This window comes from Rhopilema esculentum, chromosome 21 (assembly GCF_057945365.1).
Source record: "Rhopilema esculentum isolate cy_ngs chromosome 21, ASM5794536v1, whole genome shotgun sequence".
NCBI classification, from domain to species: domain Eukaryota; kingdom Metazoa; phylum Cnidaria; class Scyphozoa; order Rhizostomeae; family Rhizostomatidae; genus Rhopilema; species Rhopilema esculentum.
Window position 1 is genome coordinate 684,646 of NC_142835.1, and position 19,714 is coordinate 704,359.

A 19,714-nucleotide genomic window follows, 5' to 3' on the forward strand; every position below is an offset into this window, starting at 1 on the left:
TTCCGTTCCGTTTTCCGAAAGAATTTTTCTTTTTTGCCAATTTTTCACTCAAGAAATTCATATTATGTTTCGGATTAGATATGAAGCATTTCTTCTATATTGAGCGAAATTGAGCTTTTTTTCTTCTTTAAAAAGAACGCCAAATCACTGAAATAAAAAGCTGCTCATTATATCCTTGCGTGTTGATACCATACTTTGCTTCTGAGCAAAACAGTCTTCTGATAGCTAGAGGTAGAGTACCCTGGGATGGGGTGTTTGGTACATGCAAACAGATATGGTAACAACCACCTAAAAAATGACCGAAGTTAGGCCAATTTGAGGCCAACATAAGTCTGTATGTGTATTTTATTATAATTAGATTTTTTGTTCGAGACTCGTTATGCATATGTCGCTCTCTATTTTCTTTTCTGCTCTGTTTTTGGCACTTGTAATCGATCAATTTCTCTTTTTTCTCATTTTTTCCTCTTTATTTCTGCTTGATCTGTCTTTGATTAAGACTTCTTAGTTGATGGTCATGGAGACACGAAAAAGCAAAACTTCTTTGACGAGTTAGTCATTCGGGAGATTCGCATGCGTAGGGGGGAGATTCGGTGGGGGGGATTCGCATGCGTAATAAAGATTGGGTTTATTGCATCGCACATGCTCGTAGACATCAAGTTGGGAGGGGGTAGCCTCACTCATCAACAGTCATTCCCTTGTTGTCTTCTCGACGAGTAAGATGAAGAACATCGATTCGGCGGGAGGTCGAAATAAACGGGATATTGAAACATGGAAAGCATTTGCATTTGTGGTCCTGTGCTAAACGCAAAATTAAACTGTTGTCTACAAATATATTGCTTTAATTTTCAATTTCACGGCTTGTTTTTTTTGTTTTGGGATGACATGAACTGAAGAGGCGTTTTGAACCCATTTCTGGTTGTCAATAGTTTTCGGTTCAAAAGAAGAGTAACAAATAGAAAATTTAAAACGCGAGCAATCGAAAAAATATACCCATTTATACTTGAATTACTCTGAAATCAGTAAAGCGGAGGAATAAATCAAGGGCAAATGAATTTTCAAAAACTACTACGAAGAAGGACGACCACTCGGTTGTACAGAGTTTGTGTTGACAGGGCCTGAAACTGGACCAGTACACCAGGCATTAAACTTTTCCGCGCAAAGCAACTTTAAATAGACCTGATTCACATCAACGACGCGATTTGAGATAGTTTTGATGGATTTCTAGCTTATTTGCAAGAAATTATCTTTTACATCTGTAAAAAAGTCTTTTGACCCTGGACCTTGAATTGTTAATTTTTTTGTAATGAATTCCACTTTTTATGTTGAATTTGCTTATGTAGTGCCCCCCAGTATAAAAATCACTACATGGTCAATATAGGCTGGTTTCCACTTTTCGCTCTGGTCGCGCGACTGAGCGAATGTACATTGGGGCATGCGCAAATTGAACTTCTACATTTGCTGCGAATGCGCGACCATTCGCTGGGTAAGTCAACGACCCCCGGCCCTCGAGGATGCACATTCCGCTTTCCAGGGTTTATCCTTTGCTCGGGAATTTTGGCCCATTATAAGGGGGGAAAGAAGAAATTTGAAATTAGAAAGAATTTGGAAGGGTTTTCTATGAAATTGAGATAAAATTATTGAAATGCATTTAAAAACAGGAAATTGTAAACAATAAGAGGGTCAAATACACAAGAAAAGCCTTATGCCTTCAAGGTTTATGCAAACTTTGGCCCGTAAATTGATTTGACAAAATCAGACAGGGTTATGTTGTTTTAGTTTAGTTTGTTGGTTTTAATTTTCCCGTTTCAAGCTGTTTTGTACACATCCAACTTAAAATCAAGAATTGAAAAAAAAGAAAATGGATTCTCCTCCGCATAATCAATAACTCTCGTAGAGTTGTTATGACATTACAAAGAGAGAGCTATTTGCAAAACCAGAAAAACTGGCTGTGATTTGGCAACATGAGAACAAGGTCTATCCCCATCAAATCACAGTAATTTTGTCTCTGCCAAAACAGAAGAAATTTGTAGCAAACTTTCAGAACTAAATATCGTTCCAATACCGCGCCCAATTTGTAACATATTGAACTGATTTAGTAGCTATTTTTCGCGGCAATTCCAGGTATTTTTTAGGAAATGTTGTCCAATTCAAAAGCACCACAATTTTATTTTTAAGACGTCACATTTAAAAACTCTATTGTCGCTGCCCAGTGCCCATCAATCCTTAATGTTTCGAAAGTTTCAAAAAATTCAAAACTAAGCAAGGGAAAAGCTTAGACAAAAGAATACAACTAAGGCAACTCCAAGAACAAAGAGTTGGCTGAAAGCAAATGTGACGGACTGGACGGAGTTCATTAGTTTAAATAAATCAATTGATGGAGGCACTGTTCAAACTGGTCGGAAGTTCTTTGCCTCCATTCCATTCAGGATAGTATCTGTGACAATGAGGTGAACTGTGGTCACCTGATTCCATTGTTTGCTTCATGGCTGATATAACAACATTCGAGTTCATCGCTTCCAGCGTGCTCAGCGAAAGAGAATCACTCTAGTGCCGTGTGCAAAAGCAAGAAAAATCCCCGGCAGATTTCTTCGGTCATTATTCGAGAACAATTTCGTGCACCTGTAAGTATTTTGTACTTTTTTCTTTCAGGTTTCGAAAGATAGAACGGCTTGTTTGCTAGGCCGAAATTTAAAAGCGAATTAACCTAAGCCTATGCTGTGCTGTGTTGAATCAAAATGGTTGAATCAGAATTTGTAAAACAACTCTCTCACACAGCTTCTGACTGTAGGGAAAAGGGAAGTGTGTCGAAAAGTTTTTTTGGAAGTGCATCAATAGCGATTGCAGTTTTTGGGATGAATTGGGATTTTTGCGACCAAATCTACATTTCACTGCCAAGTTACAGACGCCGCGTCTTGCACTGGGAACAATAAATTGAGAGGGTTTGGAGATAACCAATGCCTTTCCCGGTGTGAGTGGGGCTAAAGCCCCCGTAGCCCCGCGCTTCTGCAGTCCCTGCAGGAGTCAATGCTTCGAAGTTATAGGAATCTTGCGCGCCTAAAGATGGTACCTCCTAAACTATATTTCAAACAAACAGTTTCATCTAGTTTGATTATATTTGTTACAGATGTGAAGGATTATTTGGCTTTGAAGCATTAATTTTGTTACCACAGCGCAGCACCTAGCATTTTTTCTGTACCCCAACAGGAATTTGCAAAATGTTTGACCCCCCATCCAGTAAAGATTTCACAAAAAATTGTCATAATCATTATTATATCCCAATCTCTATACGAGGCTACCAAAGCCATAGCCATGTCCACATGATCTGAAATTATTCTTAAAAAAGACATGCCAGGCTGAAACTGGAGCCGAGTGTTCTTATAAAAAACGTGAAAACCACTACGAAAATTTTAAACCTCAGTTTTCTACTGTTTACGTATTTGTGATTTGAATAACAATGGGTTTGTTTGTGAAGGATCAGCTGGGGGTAAAACATCTTCCTGTCAGAAATTTCGTGTTTTGTCGGGTGAATCACAAATCATTTTCTTGTCATTTTGAATATTTTTATGAACAAGTTGTCGGGGAACAGATTGTTTTTTCCTTACCTTTATTTTTTTCCTTCCTTACCTTTCATTACCTTTATTAAATTTTAAGATAAATTTTTATCGCTCACTTAGATAAACAATGAGATGGCTTATTTACAGATTTTGAGCCACACCCAAGTTCATAGGAAACGCTCTTTTGCTGATTTGGCCTTCCATGTCACCATAGTCACGAGCCTCGCGGTCTGAGCATTTAAGAGAATAAATAAGTTTTTGGAGATTTTAGATTCTATCACAGAAATTTTGCTTTTTGGTATTGATTAATTTAATAACACGAAGCCTTTTACGGTTCAGTCATTCCTTTCTGAAGCGAAAGAATTCTCGGCATAAATTTTATCTAATTCTTGGAACTTCAACTTTTTCCGATTACTCTCAAGTTTTCCGAAAGATTGATAGAGGGGAGAAATCCCTCGATAACTATACTGTTGGTTCTTCTCAGTTTCATAAGCAACTAAGTGGTTATATTTACCCATTATTTTGTATGTAAACTTTAGAATTGTAATTTCACGTCGCTGGAACATTAAAATTGTAAAAATTTTGCTGAATGATAATTTTAAATTGAATTGAATTGGCAACTAAATTACTAATGGTTTATTTCAAGCTGAGTTTTGCATCAAAGTAGATGCAGACACATATGACAAAAATAGTCATAAACTTTCATCACTATGGTTACATGTATCATCAAGAACTGCTTCCGCGTTACTAGACTTGTGATCTTTTGTTTTCTGTCCCCCAGCTGATCGCTTGGCCTAGCCCTTTGATGCATTGACCTGTGCGTCTTTCTATACAAGTACCAGCTTTTCTCTCGTTTATATCTGCTTGCTTTTTTAAATTTCTAAATAAAGCATTCCTATCCTCAACAAGGAACAAAATCAATTGAAATTGTGCAGGAAAAGATGAAGATATTTTACATTTCAGATTCACAAACAGTGTGAACCGCAAGGAAAAGAGAAATAATTTGCTGAAGATCTACCAGTTAACTGATTGCTGTTGGAACGAGCTGGAAACATGACGATCAACCGTAAGTTTTGGTTTTCTCATCCAGGTTCAATTTCTTGTATATACACTCATTTTTTTAAAAGAAACTGGCTATAAGAAGCGAGTACTGGACAGTCAGAAAAAATTTAGAAACTCTAATATAAAAATGTTTGGCGAGACTAGATTAAATTATTGATTGCAAATCACTTGGTTGTTTTTACCCGTCGCACTCGTTTGTAGCTGTTTCTTTCTTTCTATAATGACAAAAATAATGTATATAGCCCCCGTGTTTCCCCTATGCATCTCCCCTATGCATCTCCGTGGTCTCAAGATTATGGTTTACCGCATGCAGTGATTTGAGTATGAAGAATTCTAAAGATTTGCTGATTATTAACCAAAAGAACATCAGAAAGCGAAAAAGTACAGTACATACTTTTCTAAAAGAACAAAAAATTTTCTCAATTTTTAAAAAACTGTATTTAATTTTTACAAGAAATCGTTCTTAATTTGTTCCAAAATTATTAGAGAGCAAGCCATACGCGCAGACTTAGGGGACGTCAGGGCACCAAATTTTTGGGGGGGGGGCTCAATTCCCCTGGGAAGTATGTAAATGGGTTATCAATTTTTTAGACTTGTGAAATTTCTGGCACCATTGTGAAATTTGTACATTTGTTGTTTAATTGATTGACCGAGCGAATAAATGAAAAAATTTGACATCTAAAGCTAAGATTTTCTGTTAATACAATATTACTACTTAGGTACTAAACAGTCTTCCACAAGCACTGTTACGCCATGAAATTATTTATACATATGAAACGATACCTCGAGTGCTTTTACAAGCCACTCGGGTTGAATTGTCATCAGCCCTGTCTTAACTTGTCAATCCATGAATGTTCTGTGTATGTGTGTGAGTGATTCCCCTTGAGACTGGCCTAACATGAAATAAATGCCTCGTTTACGGACTAAGTTTTCATATTCTTGGTTTCACGCATAAAAATCATCCCAAGAAATGTAATCAAGGTCAAATAATGAAGATAATAAAAAATCAGTGGCGTAGCGTCTATGTATGCTACGCTTGCGGCGCAAGCGTAAAAATTTATAGACAAATTCTAAAATTCTTGCAACACTTTCAATGCATACCAATTTCCGCAATAAACGGCTTCTCTTTCTTGTCATGAGCAGCATGCGGTGAACTCTAGCGCCAACAGGCCAATTGACCCCAATTGGCTATTTTTCCAAGTAAACAGATCGCTAAAAATTATGAAATTCGAAAAATCTGAAAAACTGAAGCCCCTCCACATCACCCTTTTTGCTTGTCCAAAATAAGAGAAACATGTGATGCTCCAGTGCAGCTTCAGTGCAACTCGAGAGAAGCTTCTGAGAGAAGTGAGAATTTTCCGGACTGGAGCTTGCGGTCGGCCTGAGCGCAAGCCTTCCCAAATATTTGATAATCCACAACATTTTTCTACCTATAAGCTGCTTTTTGCGAATATTCTTTGCGTGATACATCATTTCAAATCCAATCATTTCCCTTTCTTTACTTTGTGACTGTTGAAAAGAGAAAAAGTTTCGTCAAAGTGGGGTCAGAGTCTTTTTATCATGATCCCCATTCCGTAATTCAAGTCAAAAGGCTTGCCAGTATAGTCACAATTTACGGACCAGGGCATGCGGTAGACCTGAGCGCAAGCCTTGCCAAATACATGATGATTTGCCGGGACTAACTTTCTGAAACTTTACACATGGAAGCATCTTCAATTCTAACAACTCTCACAGCTCACTATTTTCATCTTCGTTAACTATGAGAGTAAAAAATGAGCAGAAACTGTTGCTCCTGTTCGCTTAGGCTCTGCAGTGTGTTAACAATTTCGCAATGTGGAGAGCTCCTTCTTGCGGGAATCCCCAGCTTCATTATAGCATCAAAAATTCTTACATTAGGTGGGCATTAGGTGATGCCTTTTCTTGAGGAAAATGAATGAGAATAAAATATTTTGCGAAGCAGTTTTAGCACTAGGAGTTATTCTGAAAATTCTTGCTAAACAATTGAGCTTTTTTCAAAAACTTTCGCATGGATGATAATTTTTCCCTTGGCCCCCCTTCACTTTCCAACATCTGTCGGAGCCTCTGATGCAAAGAATAGACACCTTGATTGATTAGAATTAGAGTACAAATGATTTGTTATTTTGAAAATCAAAATTTGCTATCACGATTATCATTAATTACCGCTTGTATTTTTTAGAAACTGAAATTACATTATATTTATTCAACATAGCCGTATATTTTATGTTACCGCATGCCTAAGTTCTGCGCTCACGCTACGCCACTGTAAAAAATGTACAAGAAAATCACCTTAGAACCCTCAGAAAGCCTCTTTCTACCCTCTGCCGTCGGCAGCCTCCATTTGCAATTGCCGTGAATTTTTGAGCCCCCACCCCCTCCCCTTCCTTGGGAAACGTCTCTACCCATGGTGCAAGCAGTGCAATTGCTAACTATTGCGCTTTAGTGAGGTGTTCAGTCCTCATTTGCCAACAAAGTGAATGAGATAGAATAAGACGACCTTCATTTGCTGACAATTTTGAAAATTCACTAAAAGTCCTCGTTTTTAAAATGAAACATTTTACAGTAGCTCAGTCTTCGCTTGTTCTGAATTTCTTCTAATTTTGAGGCCCATATTCTAATAAAATTGTTCTTATAAAAGAGGAAAAGAGGAGAAGAGTGTAAAAGAAAAGAGGAGAATTATTGCTGAAGACCTTTCTAAACACTTTCAAAATAAGCATAGCAGTAGTAATCGTTCGTAACCTACCTTTGCAGGGACGGATTCACAGGGGGTGTGGGAGGTTCGAATCGGTAAAGAGCATTTTTTGGTCGTCAGTAGTAACAAAATGATGGAGAAAAGTTGCTTCCTTTATCTTCTTATCTTCTTTATCTTAAAGTTATAAACTGAATTTTAAAAATGGGCGGTTCCATCAGTTTCCAGTTACTTTAATGGTGTAGCACAAAATACAATCATTATCAAACAATCCAAATCCTTGCCGCTTAAATCCTCAAGTCTGCATTTGACATCTTTGCAATTTACTGTCACAATCATCTCTTGAATAAATTTTGGGCGAGTGGAAAATTCTGGCCACTCCTTTTTCTGAGACGCTTCTTTCAGTTCAGAATCAAGGTAGGACTGCACCCGGGGTCAGCTCTAAGCCCTTGCAAATCTCTCTGCTGGAGTGGATATGCTGAGTGAAAACAAGTTCTACAGGCACCAGTGATCTAAGTATAAACAAGCTTAGCAACTATTGCGAAGGAGACAAAAAACCTCCATTTGGGTCAAGGGCTCCGGGACACATGGTGAGAAGGTCTTGCCATATTTGGCATTTTCGGCATCTCTTTGCATTACACCCTCCCGTTGCCGGTATTGATTAGGGCTAGATGTACGAGGCATGGAGAGAGGTTCTCTTGAGTATAGACAATTACGTATAACCATCATATATATATCTTCTTGTTAGAAAACATGTGTCTCTCTGTGGTACACACCTATGTCCCGCCCAAGTCACAACAGCAACTAAAGGACTAAAAGCTAACGCATTGAAAACAACAGCAGTAATGGTATTCTGTAACGAAGACGTAGTAAGACAAGCAACTGGAAAAGAAGTGCTTTAGCTTAAATAGATATTTCAAAATGTCTGGGGTGGATTTAGGAAAAAGGTGGGATCTTGTGTTGTAGTAATGGGAAGGGTCACAAGTGGCATGGGAAGTGGAGCAATAAAGGCTGGAGTTGTTTGCGAAAAGTTATGTCATTGTAGTAATAAATAGAAATTTGCAAAACCTTTATCGGCTTTTAAGGAGCTGAAACCAGGACCTTCAGAAAGAAAGAACGAGTAGATAAAGATGTTAAAGCACAGAGTAGTTTAGATGAACTATCAGGGTATTGCGAATGAAGAAGTAAAAATGGTAGGCCTTCTCGCCCCTTCAAACTTGCATTTGAGCCCAAAATTACTAATCCGATATAATAAGAGTGGAATCTTCCGGTGAGAGAAAGGAGGTAAAAATAAGACAGAAATTGTTATGGAAGGATGAAATGAAATCATGTGATATGAGATCTGGTATGCCTACCCTAGACATTTGGGGTGAAGGTTGATGATGATGATGATGATGACCACTATGCACAGTCAAAGGAATTTCAAATCAGAGAAAATTAATGCTCATGTAGTTGTCAAATTCTGGGAGAAAATAGTTCTGAAAACTTTCCTTGCATTAGATATGTTCGCAATTGTTTGACTATGGTACATGTTACCTTCACCTTTCGCTGGCCTGCCCTGATTACAATCACAACAAAGGTCATAAACTGATCAAAATGTATAATGAATAAAGCAAAAACGCCTTTTGAAATCAAGAACAACCATGACTGTTCTTCAGTACATCAACTGATTAATAACTTAACACCAATTCAACGTATTTAAGATGGGTGCGGGTGTTAGTTAATGGATATTGTCATAATTTCCCTTCCACACTCAGTGCCTAGTGAAACCCTTTTGATTTTCAAAGCCACCCTTCAGTTATCTTAGTAGATTGCGTCTGACATTATTCTGTTTTTCGCAGCCTATTTGCACGCATCCGTCGCCATTCTTATCGTGATCTTCATCTCTTTATCCTGTGCAATTATGGTGCTACCACTTCTCAACAAATCCTTCAGCAAGCACATTTTATCTTTGCTGACAATGTTAGCGGTTGGATGCCTCTGCGGAGATGCACTTTTTCACCTAATCCCTCATGTAAGTTTGTTCTTATGTAGATTAATAATTTTCGTCTACTTGAATTTTCTGAGAATATATTACATTTTGTTCTAGTATTCGTGATTGCCTTGTATTTAAATGTTTACAAAAAGACAACAATCGTCATGTTTATTCCAAAAACTAGACACCAATAGCACAACAAAATCAAAGAAGAAATAATAGAATCAGAAAAGTTTACATTTATTTTGCTGGAGTTCTATGGCTAAAGCTGTGGAAACTTAAGTTCGTGAACTATTCTTTCAATCATCACATGGGCGACTCTTCCTTGTGGCTGGCTACGTCTTTAGCGCCATATTGGCACATAATTACCTAACAGTTAGGCCCTTGAATAGAATTCAAAGAAATAGGCCATCCCTTTTACGTCAATTTGGTTCTTTTTTAAGTGGATTTGGGATCGCAAATGTGAGAAAAGAAACTTGCATCAGAACTTCCTTGACATCGAAACTCTAAGCAGTAGCCATTTGCAAAACTATGCTCAGTAAATAAGCTCTTGTCTTGCAGCAAGAACTCAGGGATCTGCGATATACCCTCTAGTGACATGTCAGGCTATTGCGTTCGTGGAAATATTGACCATAAAAGCAAACAAAATTGTGTCATTCATACTACATTTATATGTTATTATCGTATTTCCAGGCAAGAACATTGTGCATGGGGGAGCCACAGTGACGAAACAAACTATTCTGAAAGTTATTAAAACTAAATGTAGATATTGTCCTCGAATGAGCCCCCACTCTTGAAGTAAAAATTGTTAATCAACGTTAGGGGGCCAATTCTCTAATTTATCAGTCGATTTGATGAAGCATCTTTTGTACTAATTTTGCTTTTAGTCTCTCGGAGCTGACAAGAAAATTGTTATTTATCGTAACGAGACATACGATATTGCGAAAGAGGCTCCAAGTGAGAAAGATATGACTGTCGTGTGGAAATGCGCCCTCGTACTTGCAAGTATCTATTTGTTCTACTTGCTTAACAACATGATGAATTTTTGCCAGGTAGGCAGCTCTGTTGCTTTTTCTCTATTTTTAAAACAGGAATTCTAATGGGTTTTGATGCATGTGGGTTTCAACGCTATATCAGTACTTGCTGGACAAACAGACATGGCGGCGAGACATGAATTGATAACAAACAAAAAATTTAGGTTTGGAAACCACCTTTTCACACGGAGGCTATCTTCCTGTGATGTTTTTTTGTTTTTTGGAAAAAGGAGCGAAATTTTGTCTTTGAAATTTAAAAAAACAATGAGATACAGACGAAAACTGGTTGAATTGATATTTTGAATGGAATGAGTCACCTTTGCATTATATTAATCTAATGTTTTTCAAAGAATCTGTTTCTATAAGCCGCTTTGGTGCCACAGAAACATATTAAGAGCAGTAACGTAGCAAAATTGGCAAGATAAGGTTGAAGGCGAATGAAAGCAGTCACGCCCTCTCGTTTGACCACGCCCTTTAGAATACAGGTAAACACCCCTTTTGTAACTAATTTGAAATAAGCTATGTCATTCATTGGCTTGTTGCAGATTTATGCTTTTTTCAAATATAAACTCCCTGATCACTGGGTGACGGCTGCCTTCTTGGTCCCTCGCCACCGAAGTGATCAAGGGTGTTCTAGAAAGGGCTTGCCGATGCTTTTAAAGATCATTCGCAATTTTAACTTTATCTAATTTCTCGCTTCTACTGTTTTGAATGGAATATAATGATTTCAATTCAGCTCGTTTCTTGTCCCAAGAGCTTTCTTAAATAAATCTTAAACTACTTATTTAAACAAGTTTATCCATATAAAATCCATATTCACAGTTCTGTTGCATTCTCCATATAAACTGCTACCAAATATTTTTACAGGCTAGGATCTTGTTTGCCAGTCAAATCGTATTTTTGCTACCTTTGTTGCACGCTTCTTTGTAAATTTACTTTTATTTTCAGATTGGGCACACCCATTCACATGGGCACTCCCATACCATTCCTCACGTTACGCTTCCAGTTGATAATGATTCTAACTCATGCAAATTGGAGAAGAAGGCCTGGTCTAACTCGAAGTCTGAAAGCGAGAAATGTAAAGAAAACCTGCTCGATTCAGAGCGTTCAAAACTTTTAGAAGAAGATGCACATAAAAAAACGAAAACTAACTTTCAAATTGAGGTCGGCGATGATGGGCTGTCATTGCATAAAATCCCAAGAATTGTTTGGATGATCATGATTGGCGGTTTTTTGCATAACCTAACCGACGGTCTTGCAGTTGGGGCATCATTTGCTGGCAGTTTTCCCGGTGGCATCAGCACTACTCTTGCAATATTATTTCATGAAATCCCTCATGCGATAGGTACGTTAAGCAACCGAACATTTTGTTATTTAAATCTTATCGTGTCAAATTCATCTAATTCAGCATTCTTCCTCTTAATTTGCCTTCAGTTGTTTATTTGCATGAAAAAATGCTGCTGACCCATCGAGACATCACCAAAGACCATTTTCCTAGGACAGGGACGCCGGAGAGGAGAGGTTCAGAGGGTGAACCTCCCCATTTGCCCTTTGTTAGGAGGGACAAGAGGGGCCAAAGTGTCCTTTTCATAAAAGTGTTCTTGACATCTGCCGTTTGTAATAACTAAAGAGATTCCTGTGAAATTCTGACTGTAAGGGCTTTCTAACTTCTAAAAAAATTTCCAGTAATAAAAGCTAGCCAATTTTCAAGATACCTTCAGAAGATTGAGATAAAATGACAGTTACTAATAGGTAATACGTCTTAGAAATACGTAGAGGCTGGGGAATACCTTCCATATGCCCTTTTAATTAAGCCTGCCCCCGTTACCCCTGGTTTGTTCCGGCGTTCCTGGTCAAGGATATCAAAGTATCTATAATCTTATTTGGCATGCCGTAGTATCTGTGATTAGCCAAAGGTTTGAAGGACATTGAATAGTTTTGAAGGAGAATCAGATGGAAACGTCATTAGTTCCAAAATTACATCTAAAACTGTTTTCAGAGAATTTCTGCCAATATTTCGAACATTGTGTTAGCTACTCCATTGATGTTGCTTGGCCGGTAATAAATATAAACATAATGGTGCCCAGTTAACATAAAAATAATCAACGTAGCCCAAAAGTTATCAGCATTTTTAAGTTGCGTATATATGGTAATAGGTACACATGGGTTTTGCTTTTTCGCAGGAGACTTCGTGGTGCTGCTGAGCAGCGGTCTCCGTGCCAAAGTGGCCATGACCTTCATTTCATTGACGTACTCGGCGTCTTTCGTTGGCTGCTTTACTGGTGTGGCCCTTGGTAAAGAACTCAACATAGTAGACTGGATATTCGCTGTCACAGCTGGAATGTTCCTATACATTGCTTTGGTTGAATTGGTAAGTTATAATTGTAAAGAAACTTCGCCCTGGCTCAAATCTGAGATGTTTAGCCTTTTCTTGTGGCCACAATTGCTTATATTAGAAATGCGACTTTACAACTGCAAAAGGCCTACTCCTTCGTCATTATCGGGAATTATCTTTTTACATGCCTTTTTCTTATAAATATGACAAAGTTTCTAAAGTTCCTTATTTTTGGACCTCAATTGATTAATTTTTAGTAGCAAAACCTTCATAATATCTTGGGCTTTAACTGCACATCTAGTGCCATGAGGAGGGCACGAAAAAAGCACAGAAGCAAGAAAAATATCGAAACTCTGAACTTTGCTTTTACTTGTGACTAGAAACAAGGTCTTTAATACATAGAAGGCAAGAAAAAGTTTAATGCATGTAAAGACGAATGTCAATCAAGAATTAACATTGATATCCCTGTTGTAATGTAGTCTCATTCGTGATTTTACTGCAAATGATTGGAACCGAAGTTTAACTTTTTTGATCATTTGCAGTGATAAAAATATTCAAAATTGAAAAGTTTCTTTGGGATTCTGTCTTTAGGATAGAATAACTTCTACAAATTGTTTGGTCTACTGCATGTAGATTCCTAATGAAACAAAATGCGTGTAGTTCTTAAAGTTGATCGATGTTTCTCTCTGAAGTCGAATAAGATAGTTACAATAATGTCAGTGACTTTCATTTGGTACTTTTGTATGCTTGGTACTTTTGTGAGCCAACCTACTCAACAGTTTTTGTTTTCTGGTTTAAAGAATCTATCATATTTAAAACCTAGATGATATGAAATGGATGCGCCGAATTTCAATATTATTCAGATGGGATGATTAGAATAATCAATTCATAAGGTATAACTTTGTTCTCATTTTCGTAGCTTCCCGATACAATAGATGACGCCGAAGAGCATGGGCCGAGACATATGAGTAGCTTTTTCTGGCAAAATGTTGGATTTCTGATAGGCGCTGGTGGAATGGCCTTGATAGCTGCTTATGAAGACGCCATCAAAAACGCCCTTAAACAGTAATGTTGCTGTTCCGTGTTGCCTCCCAGCGAGCACTATCACTGTCATAATCAACTTCATTGCGAAAACAGTTTTAATGATCATAAAAGTAATATCGTAAGTATAATTATTAGCATACCACTGCAGCTGTAGTCGCAACCTCCGCAACCGTAGCCGTTACCAGCGCAGCTGTGGTCGTTACCGCGAGAATCGCATCTTTTGGCATTTATTAGGATAAATACCCTTAGCTCGAATCTTCCCAAAACCGAATTCGTGATGGAGTGACAACGAAGAATTAAGAACTAGCAAATGTTTGATGGATGAAATATCATCATTAATAAGGGTTATGTAAGAGCAGAGGTCAAATTAACGGGGTCTTTTGGCAAAAGAAAACGTACAGACATTGTCTCAAGCACGAATTGTTTATGTTTGCTTACCCTGATTAACAAAATTTCAAACTAATTTCATTTGAATATATCCTTTGAATTTCTGGGGAAATATCCTCGAGATTCGTTCCACGCAACCAAGCGAAGAGGTCTCTTCAGATTTTCAGATTCCTCGGCGTCCCAAGATAAGCAATATGTTGTTTCATACCTTTGCTCAATGTCGCTGCTGATGGTTGAATGAAGTAATTGTTGGGAAGACGAGCAAGAGGAAGTTTTATAATGCGTGAGGTAACCCACCATTTTAGGGTCAATTAGCATGCGCATGGATGGAAGGTATTATGACGCATGCTCTCTAACTCCAGGACGGAGGGTTGCCTCACTCACTTGAAGATTTCAGCGCGCTTGTCTTCCCAAAAGGGGGGTAAAACAGGATTTGAAGAGCTCATAGAGAAGCTGATAAAACAACACAATCGAAGCAAAGCGAATCCCTTAGGAAGAAAGTAAGGACTCTTTTAGACTTTAAACGTATTGCAAGTAGCTGGTATATTATATATGGTTTCCCTGCTCCTTGATAAATGATAATATGTAGCTGGTGTCTGTATTTTATTTGATTTTTTATGTTGAGGAGAAAAGTAAAAAAACAATTATTATCAAAAGCAATAAAGGGATAAAGAGATAATGTGATGTGCAAAGTCAATTGAATATGTTTCGTATTGGCTGAGATATGGTCACGTGAGCACAGGCTGTTTTCGCATCATACCTCTGTAATTTGGTTTCAGTCTGTCCATCACTTTAGAAACAGAGCCAAAGTAACATCGTTTTTTGATGGCCATATCTAACCCAATTTTTAAGATGTTTAACTGTTTTTGCGTTTTTATATTTTTCGTAACGCTCTTTCAGGTTAGGCGTAGTTTAGACAGCGCTTTATGGGCGCAGCGAATTAAATTATTGACCATAAAATATTGTGAGTGTCAATTTGATGTGCTTTTAATTCGCTGACTAAATCCGAGAGCAAAGCAAATAATTGAATTCGCTCATAATGCGCTCACTTGGGCGCATTATCAGCGCGTTATGAATCAAAATATGAATCAATTCGCTTCGCTGTCTAAAAGCAAACAATAAATTGAAGCGCTCTACGGGCGCATTTTGAGCGCATCTAATTGAATTTAATTCGCTGCGCCCATAACGCGCTGTCTAAACTACGCCTTAGGTGATAAAAATTGAAACATTCTTAGAATAGTTGTTTGATGACGCAACACAAATTATTCTAATTTTGCTGCTTGATTCAAGTAAAATTCTCTTTAAAATTTTTCATACATTTTTAATATCATTTAAATCAAATCCTAGGCATAAAACTCGCCAAGAAAAAAATGTAATTGCTCTATGTTTGTTAACCTATGAAACAAATTGTTGTCAATTTAATGATCCATTCTGTGCAAATAGTCCCAACACAGTAAAACCTTGGCGATGATTTTTTGTCGAGCAATACTTAGCAGCTTTACTAGATGTTTCCAGATGGATAAAATAAAATCTTTATAATTAGTTGTTATTTTATACTTAGGGAAATTTAACTTTTGTATTTTGGTATTAAAAAGGAAAATTATATTGGAATTATGAATGTCTAATTGTTTCCACATCTGTTATCATGTAAATTATTTTTCAATGCTTTGAAGGGATCTAAAAAGACTTCATTTTTAGGTGTGACAAATGCTTGATACAGGATTTTTATTAATCGATCTACTTTTTTAACAAAAGCTGAATTACTTCGCATGTTTTGAATAAGAAAAAACTGGCTAAATGGTGATAAATAAATTTTATTTCTCCAACATATCAGGCTGCAAAGATAAAATTGCGCGGTATTTAATTAAAGGACATAAATATTGAGTAAAAGCCTGGTCTTAATTGATAAATGAAAGAGAACACTTTATTATACTACAGCCTTATTTGATAGCTGATTTTCTTTATCTTCAAGAATAAGGAAGCTTCTATTTTTCTGCATTCTTTGTCCCTACTGAATTAAAATCCATCCAAAGCCGGTTCAGATTCCGAAGATCTAGAAAGTAGCATTTCACATAAACATGATGAAAGTGAACTTATACGAGGCGAGGTAAAATATTCTGTTATCGTCGAGCCTCCTTCCAATTCTAGTAACCATTGGTTACAGGAGCATAGGACAACAACGAATATGCGCCAGAACGGTTGAACTTTTGTAAACATTTGAAACGAACAAATCAAACCAGTTTAAAGACAAAACTGGTTTTTTTGTTTTGTCGTTGTTGGCTCTAGTTATTGGCAAACTTGCCTTAATTTTATGGAAAAATTATGGACTTTCACAAGCAAACGCCTTATAATTCATCAACACAGTGGCGTTTCATAATATTCTTTAACCCTTGCCCTTTTTAGTCTTCAGTCTTCAGTTTAAAAGAAACGCTTTCTCCTTTCTATTACTGAACGCATGTACTTGATTGGGATCTTTTGCCATACTATGGTAAGGACGAGTGGTTGCTGAGTGACTGGTGTGATATCATCGACATAAAATATATTCATTTATCTGGATGCTTTCAAGTGGAATTGAAAAAATTGACTTTTTAAAAACAATAATTGGCTTGACCCATAACAAGCACAGATTTGACTTTTGATTTTCTTTAGTTGGTTTTTTTATATTTTGATCCCTAAGCCATAATAATAAGAAGAGTTGATTCTCTATGACATTTTCGTGGCACTTTGTCTAGGCCTATAATATAAGGCTTATAGCTTCAATAAATTTATGTAGCTCTATGTGTTCTCTTTGGTTTCCAACTTTAGCAAATAAAAACGAAAATTAGTTTCACAGGTGAATTTCACCTAACCAGTACTAAGCATTTGCGGTGTCTCTACTCTGATGACTCAAAGTCTAAATGAAGAGCTTCATTCAGGAAAATCTGAGTACCAATTTATTACCCGTTCCATAACTTGCAGTCAAGGCCAGAGAAGGTCTTTCTGAATCGATCTTCGATTTCTGGAATCTAATTAGGTCTTTCGAATTACACAAATAATTCGTTACTCGAAACATCGAACTGACGTCGTTCGGTGTAGGCACGTAATTAAACGTTATCGTTGAAAGAGATGAAGAAACGCAATGAAGCTTATCATGGAAGATACTAACAGTTTGGCAATTGTACCTGATGATGTGTTGTTAGGGATATTCACCTTTCTTTCGCTTAAAGATCGATGCATTTGCCAAAGAACTGCTCGAAGATGGCAGATACTAATGGAAGATGCGTCTTTATGGCAAAGTATAAATATTTCGAAAGAGAGGAGTTTACGCCGAAGAATAACAAACCGAGCTTTTAGATCGCTTCTTGAGAAGTATGGAAACAGTATTAAACAAATTAATGTAAAGGGATGCACTCGACTAACTGATGACTCCTTGACAGCCATTGCGAGGTTCTGTCGAAATTTAGAGAGGCTGAACGTAAACGGTTGTTTTCGTATGACGCACTACGGGCTTACGCGCGTCGCCGTTAAATGTGCGAGGATTCAAGCAATCAGTCTATTTATGACCGGCGCTAAAGAACAGACATGCCACGCTTTTCTACTTCGTGGAATATTGAATAGTATTGAACTTCCAGACCACATACACTGTGGAAGGTTGCTGCATGAGTTGATAAACAGGTGTGGAAAACTCAAAGTTCTCAGCGTGCACGATGTAATGCCATTCGCTGACGATAACGAGGCAACAATAACTAACAGAGACATGATTTCTCTATCAAAAAGGTTCCCAATGATAGAAAAACTTCGTTTGGACTGGTGTTGCAACATAACAGATGCAGGTCTAAATTCTTTGGCAGAAGTCTGTGTTCAACTAAAGAAAATTCATTTACGGGAATGCCACGAAATCTCCAGAGAGGGCATAGTAGCCATAATTACTAAATGCAAAAATCTTGAAAATCTCATTCTCGAGCATCTGTTTTTCAGACGAGGCCGCATCAGTATGCAAATTACTACTGGGTTATCAATGCTAAAGAAACTGAAAATTTCCGATGTTTCATTTGCAGAAGATGACCTCGTGAGCATACTAGCCCTGCCCAGTAAACTCGAGTGTGCTTTCCTTGAGGATACAACATTTATGCGGCAAAAAGTCTCCGATGACGTATTAAAAACATTGGCAGCGAAATGCAAGGGCCTAAAACATCTGCGAATGGACACCATGCTCGATATCCGGAGTGTGATGGACCATGTATGTAAGATGAAGCGACTGGAACAGCTCTTTGTATGCTGCACGGATGACAGCGGTCCATTCGATCAAGACCTTCTTGTGACGTCATGTGTTCGTCTACAGACTGCAGAGTTTCGGTACCGGAACGAAATTCTGGAGATGCGAAATAGGTCCGATTGGTCAGTGCAGAAAAGGTCCCATGTGTTTTTCAAAGACGACGAATAAAGCAAAGGAAACTTTTCTTGCTAAAAGAAAACCTCTATTTCGTTACAATTTGATAGCAACACGTAAACATGTAAATGCTCAGACGTTACAAAGACGGACATGGACTGACATCAAGTTACATGATACACAATTATTTATAAATGCAAAAACAAGATAGGAGATAGTGAGAGAATATTTTGGGAAGTGATACGACCAGGGCAGGACAATTGCACTCTCAGTTTATTCACACAAATCCTGAAAGACTTTGACAACGAACAAGATATGAAGCACGGTACTTGAAGGGCAGGCCTTCCTTAAAACAGCATGAAAGCTTGCATGCACCACAAACTTAGTTTCTGACTCCTTAAATAAAGCGAACAATAAAAATCTTTCTGGCAGAATCCCTGAAAATTTATGGTTCGGTTGAATAAATTTCATCGTTTCATAAGAAGGCTCAACACAGAGAAAACGCAGATCACATATATGTATAATCCATTCAAAGCGAACACCAGTTGGAAATGAAAAGAGCCATATTTCATTAACGGAACAATAATTGAAAATCTTAATTTATTAAAAAGAAGATCTGCAGGAGGAATGAAAACTTTTTACTGGAAATATTGATATGACGTTCCGTTTCAGAGCTTTTAAAAATTTCCAATTGAAGATGAGGGTGCCGTTTTGTTTGCAAAAAGACCTTTACACAAAGGAGAAAAACAGTATTTCTTGAAAAAACAGGCTATAAACCATATTTGCAGTAGACGCCATTTGGTGTATAGAACAGAACAGCTTGCTACTCCGAGTTTCACGCTAAATGCGACCATCAGGCAACTTAATAGCGTGCAAAGCCCTGTCTGTTCGGCATTGAGCACTTTATGACAGACCGGTAAACAGTAGATTTTACAAGTCGCAATAGAGATGTTTTTCAAAACAGCCTGTACGATGTCCCCTAACAATTGCAATCGTAATTCATCAACTGTATCTCATTGTTTTGAAAATAAAACCAATATTATTGATTTTAAAATCACTTTTCTGATATACCTTCGATAACAAGTTGCAAAAACAAAATGACGTCATCGCCGAAAAAAATAAAATATTGAATAACTCTAAAATGAAAAGCTATACAACAATTTTGTTTAAAGGTTTCTTTGTTGCTGTTGCAGATTTTCAGTTTCACGAGATAAGGTTTTTCGATTCGTTGTTCCTTTAAACGTCCG

At 37.4% G+C, this 19,714-nt stretch overlaps 2 protein-coding genes across 2 annotated transcripts; both read left to right on the top strand.

The window, feature by feature from the left end:
• The first annotated feature begins 180 nt into the window (after positions 1-180).
• Positions 181-15,709, top strand: LOC135684810 (zinc transporter ZIP10). The gene is made up of 7 exons (XM_065200467.2): positions 181-2,621; positions 4,518-4,620; positions 9,165-9,337; positions 10,186-10,350; positions 11,281-11,677; positions 12,516-12,703; positions 13,587-15,709. Exons 2-7 carry the CDS (start codon positions 4,608-4,610, stop codon positions 13,734-13,736), a joined length of 1,086 nt encoding a protein of 361 aa, XP_065056539.2. The 5' UTR covers positions 181-2,621; positions 4,518-4,607; the 3' UTR covers positions 13,737-15,709.
• Positions 15,710-15,853: 144 nt separating this feature from the next.
• Positions 15,854-19,631, top strand: LOC135684806 (uncharacterized). Its single transcript, XM_065200464.2, has one exon. It carries the CDS (start codon positions 17,217-17,219, stop codon positions 18,519-18,521), a length of 1,305 nt encoding a protein of 434 aa, XP_065056536.2. The 5' UTR covers positions 15,854-17,216; the 3' UTR covers positions 18,522-19,631.
• Positions 19,632-19,714: the final 83 nt, after the last annotated feature.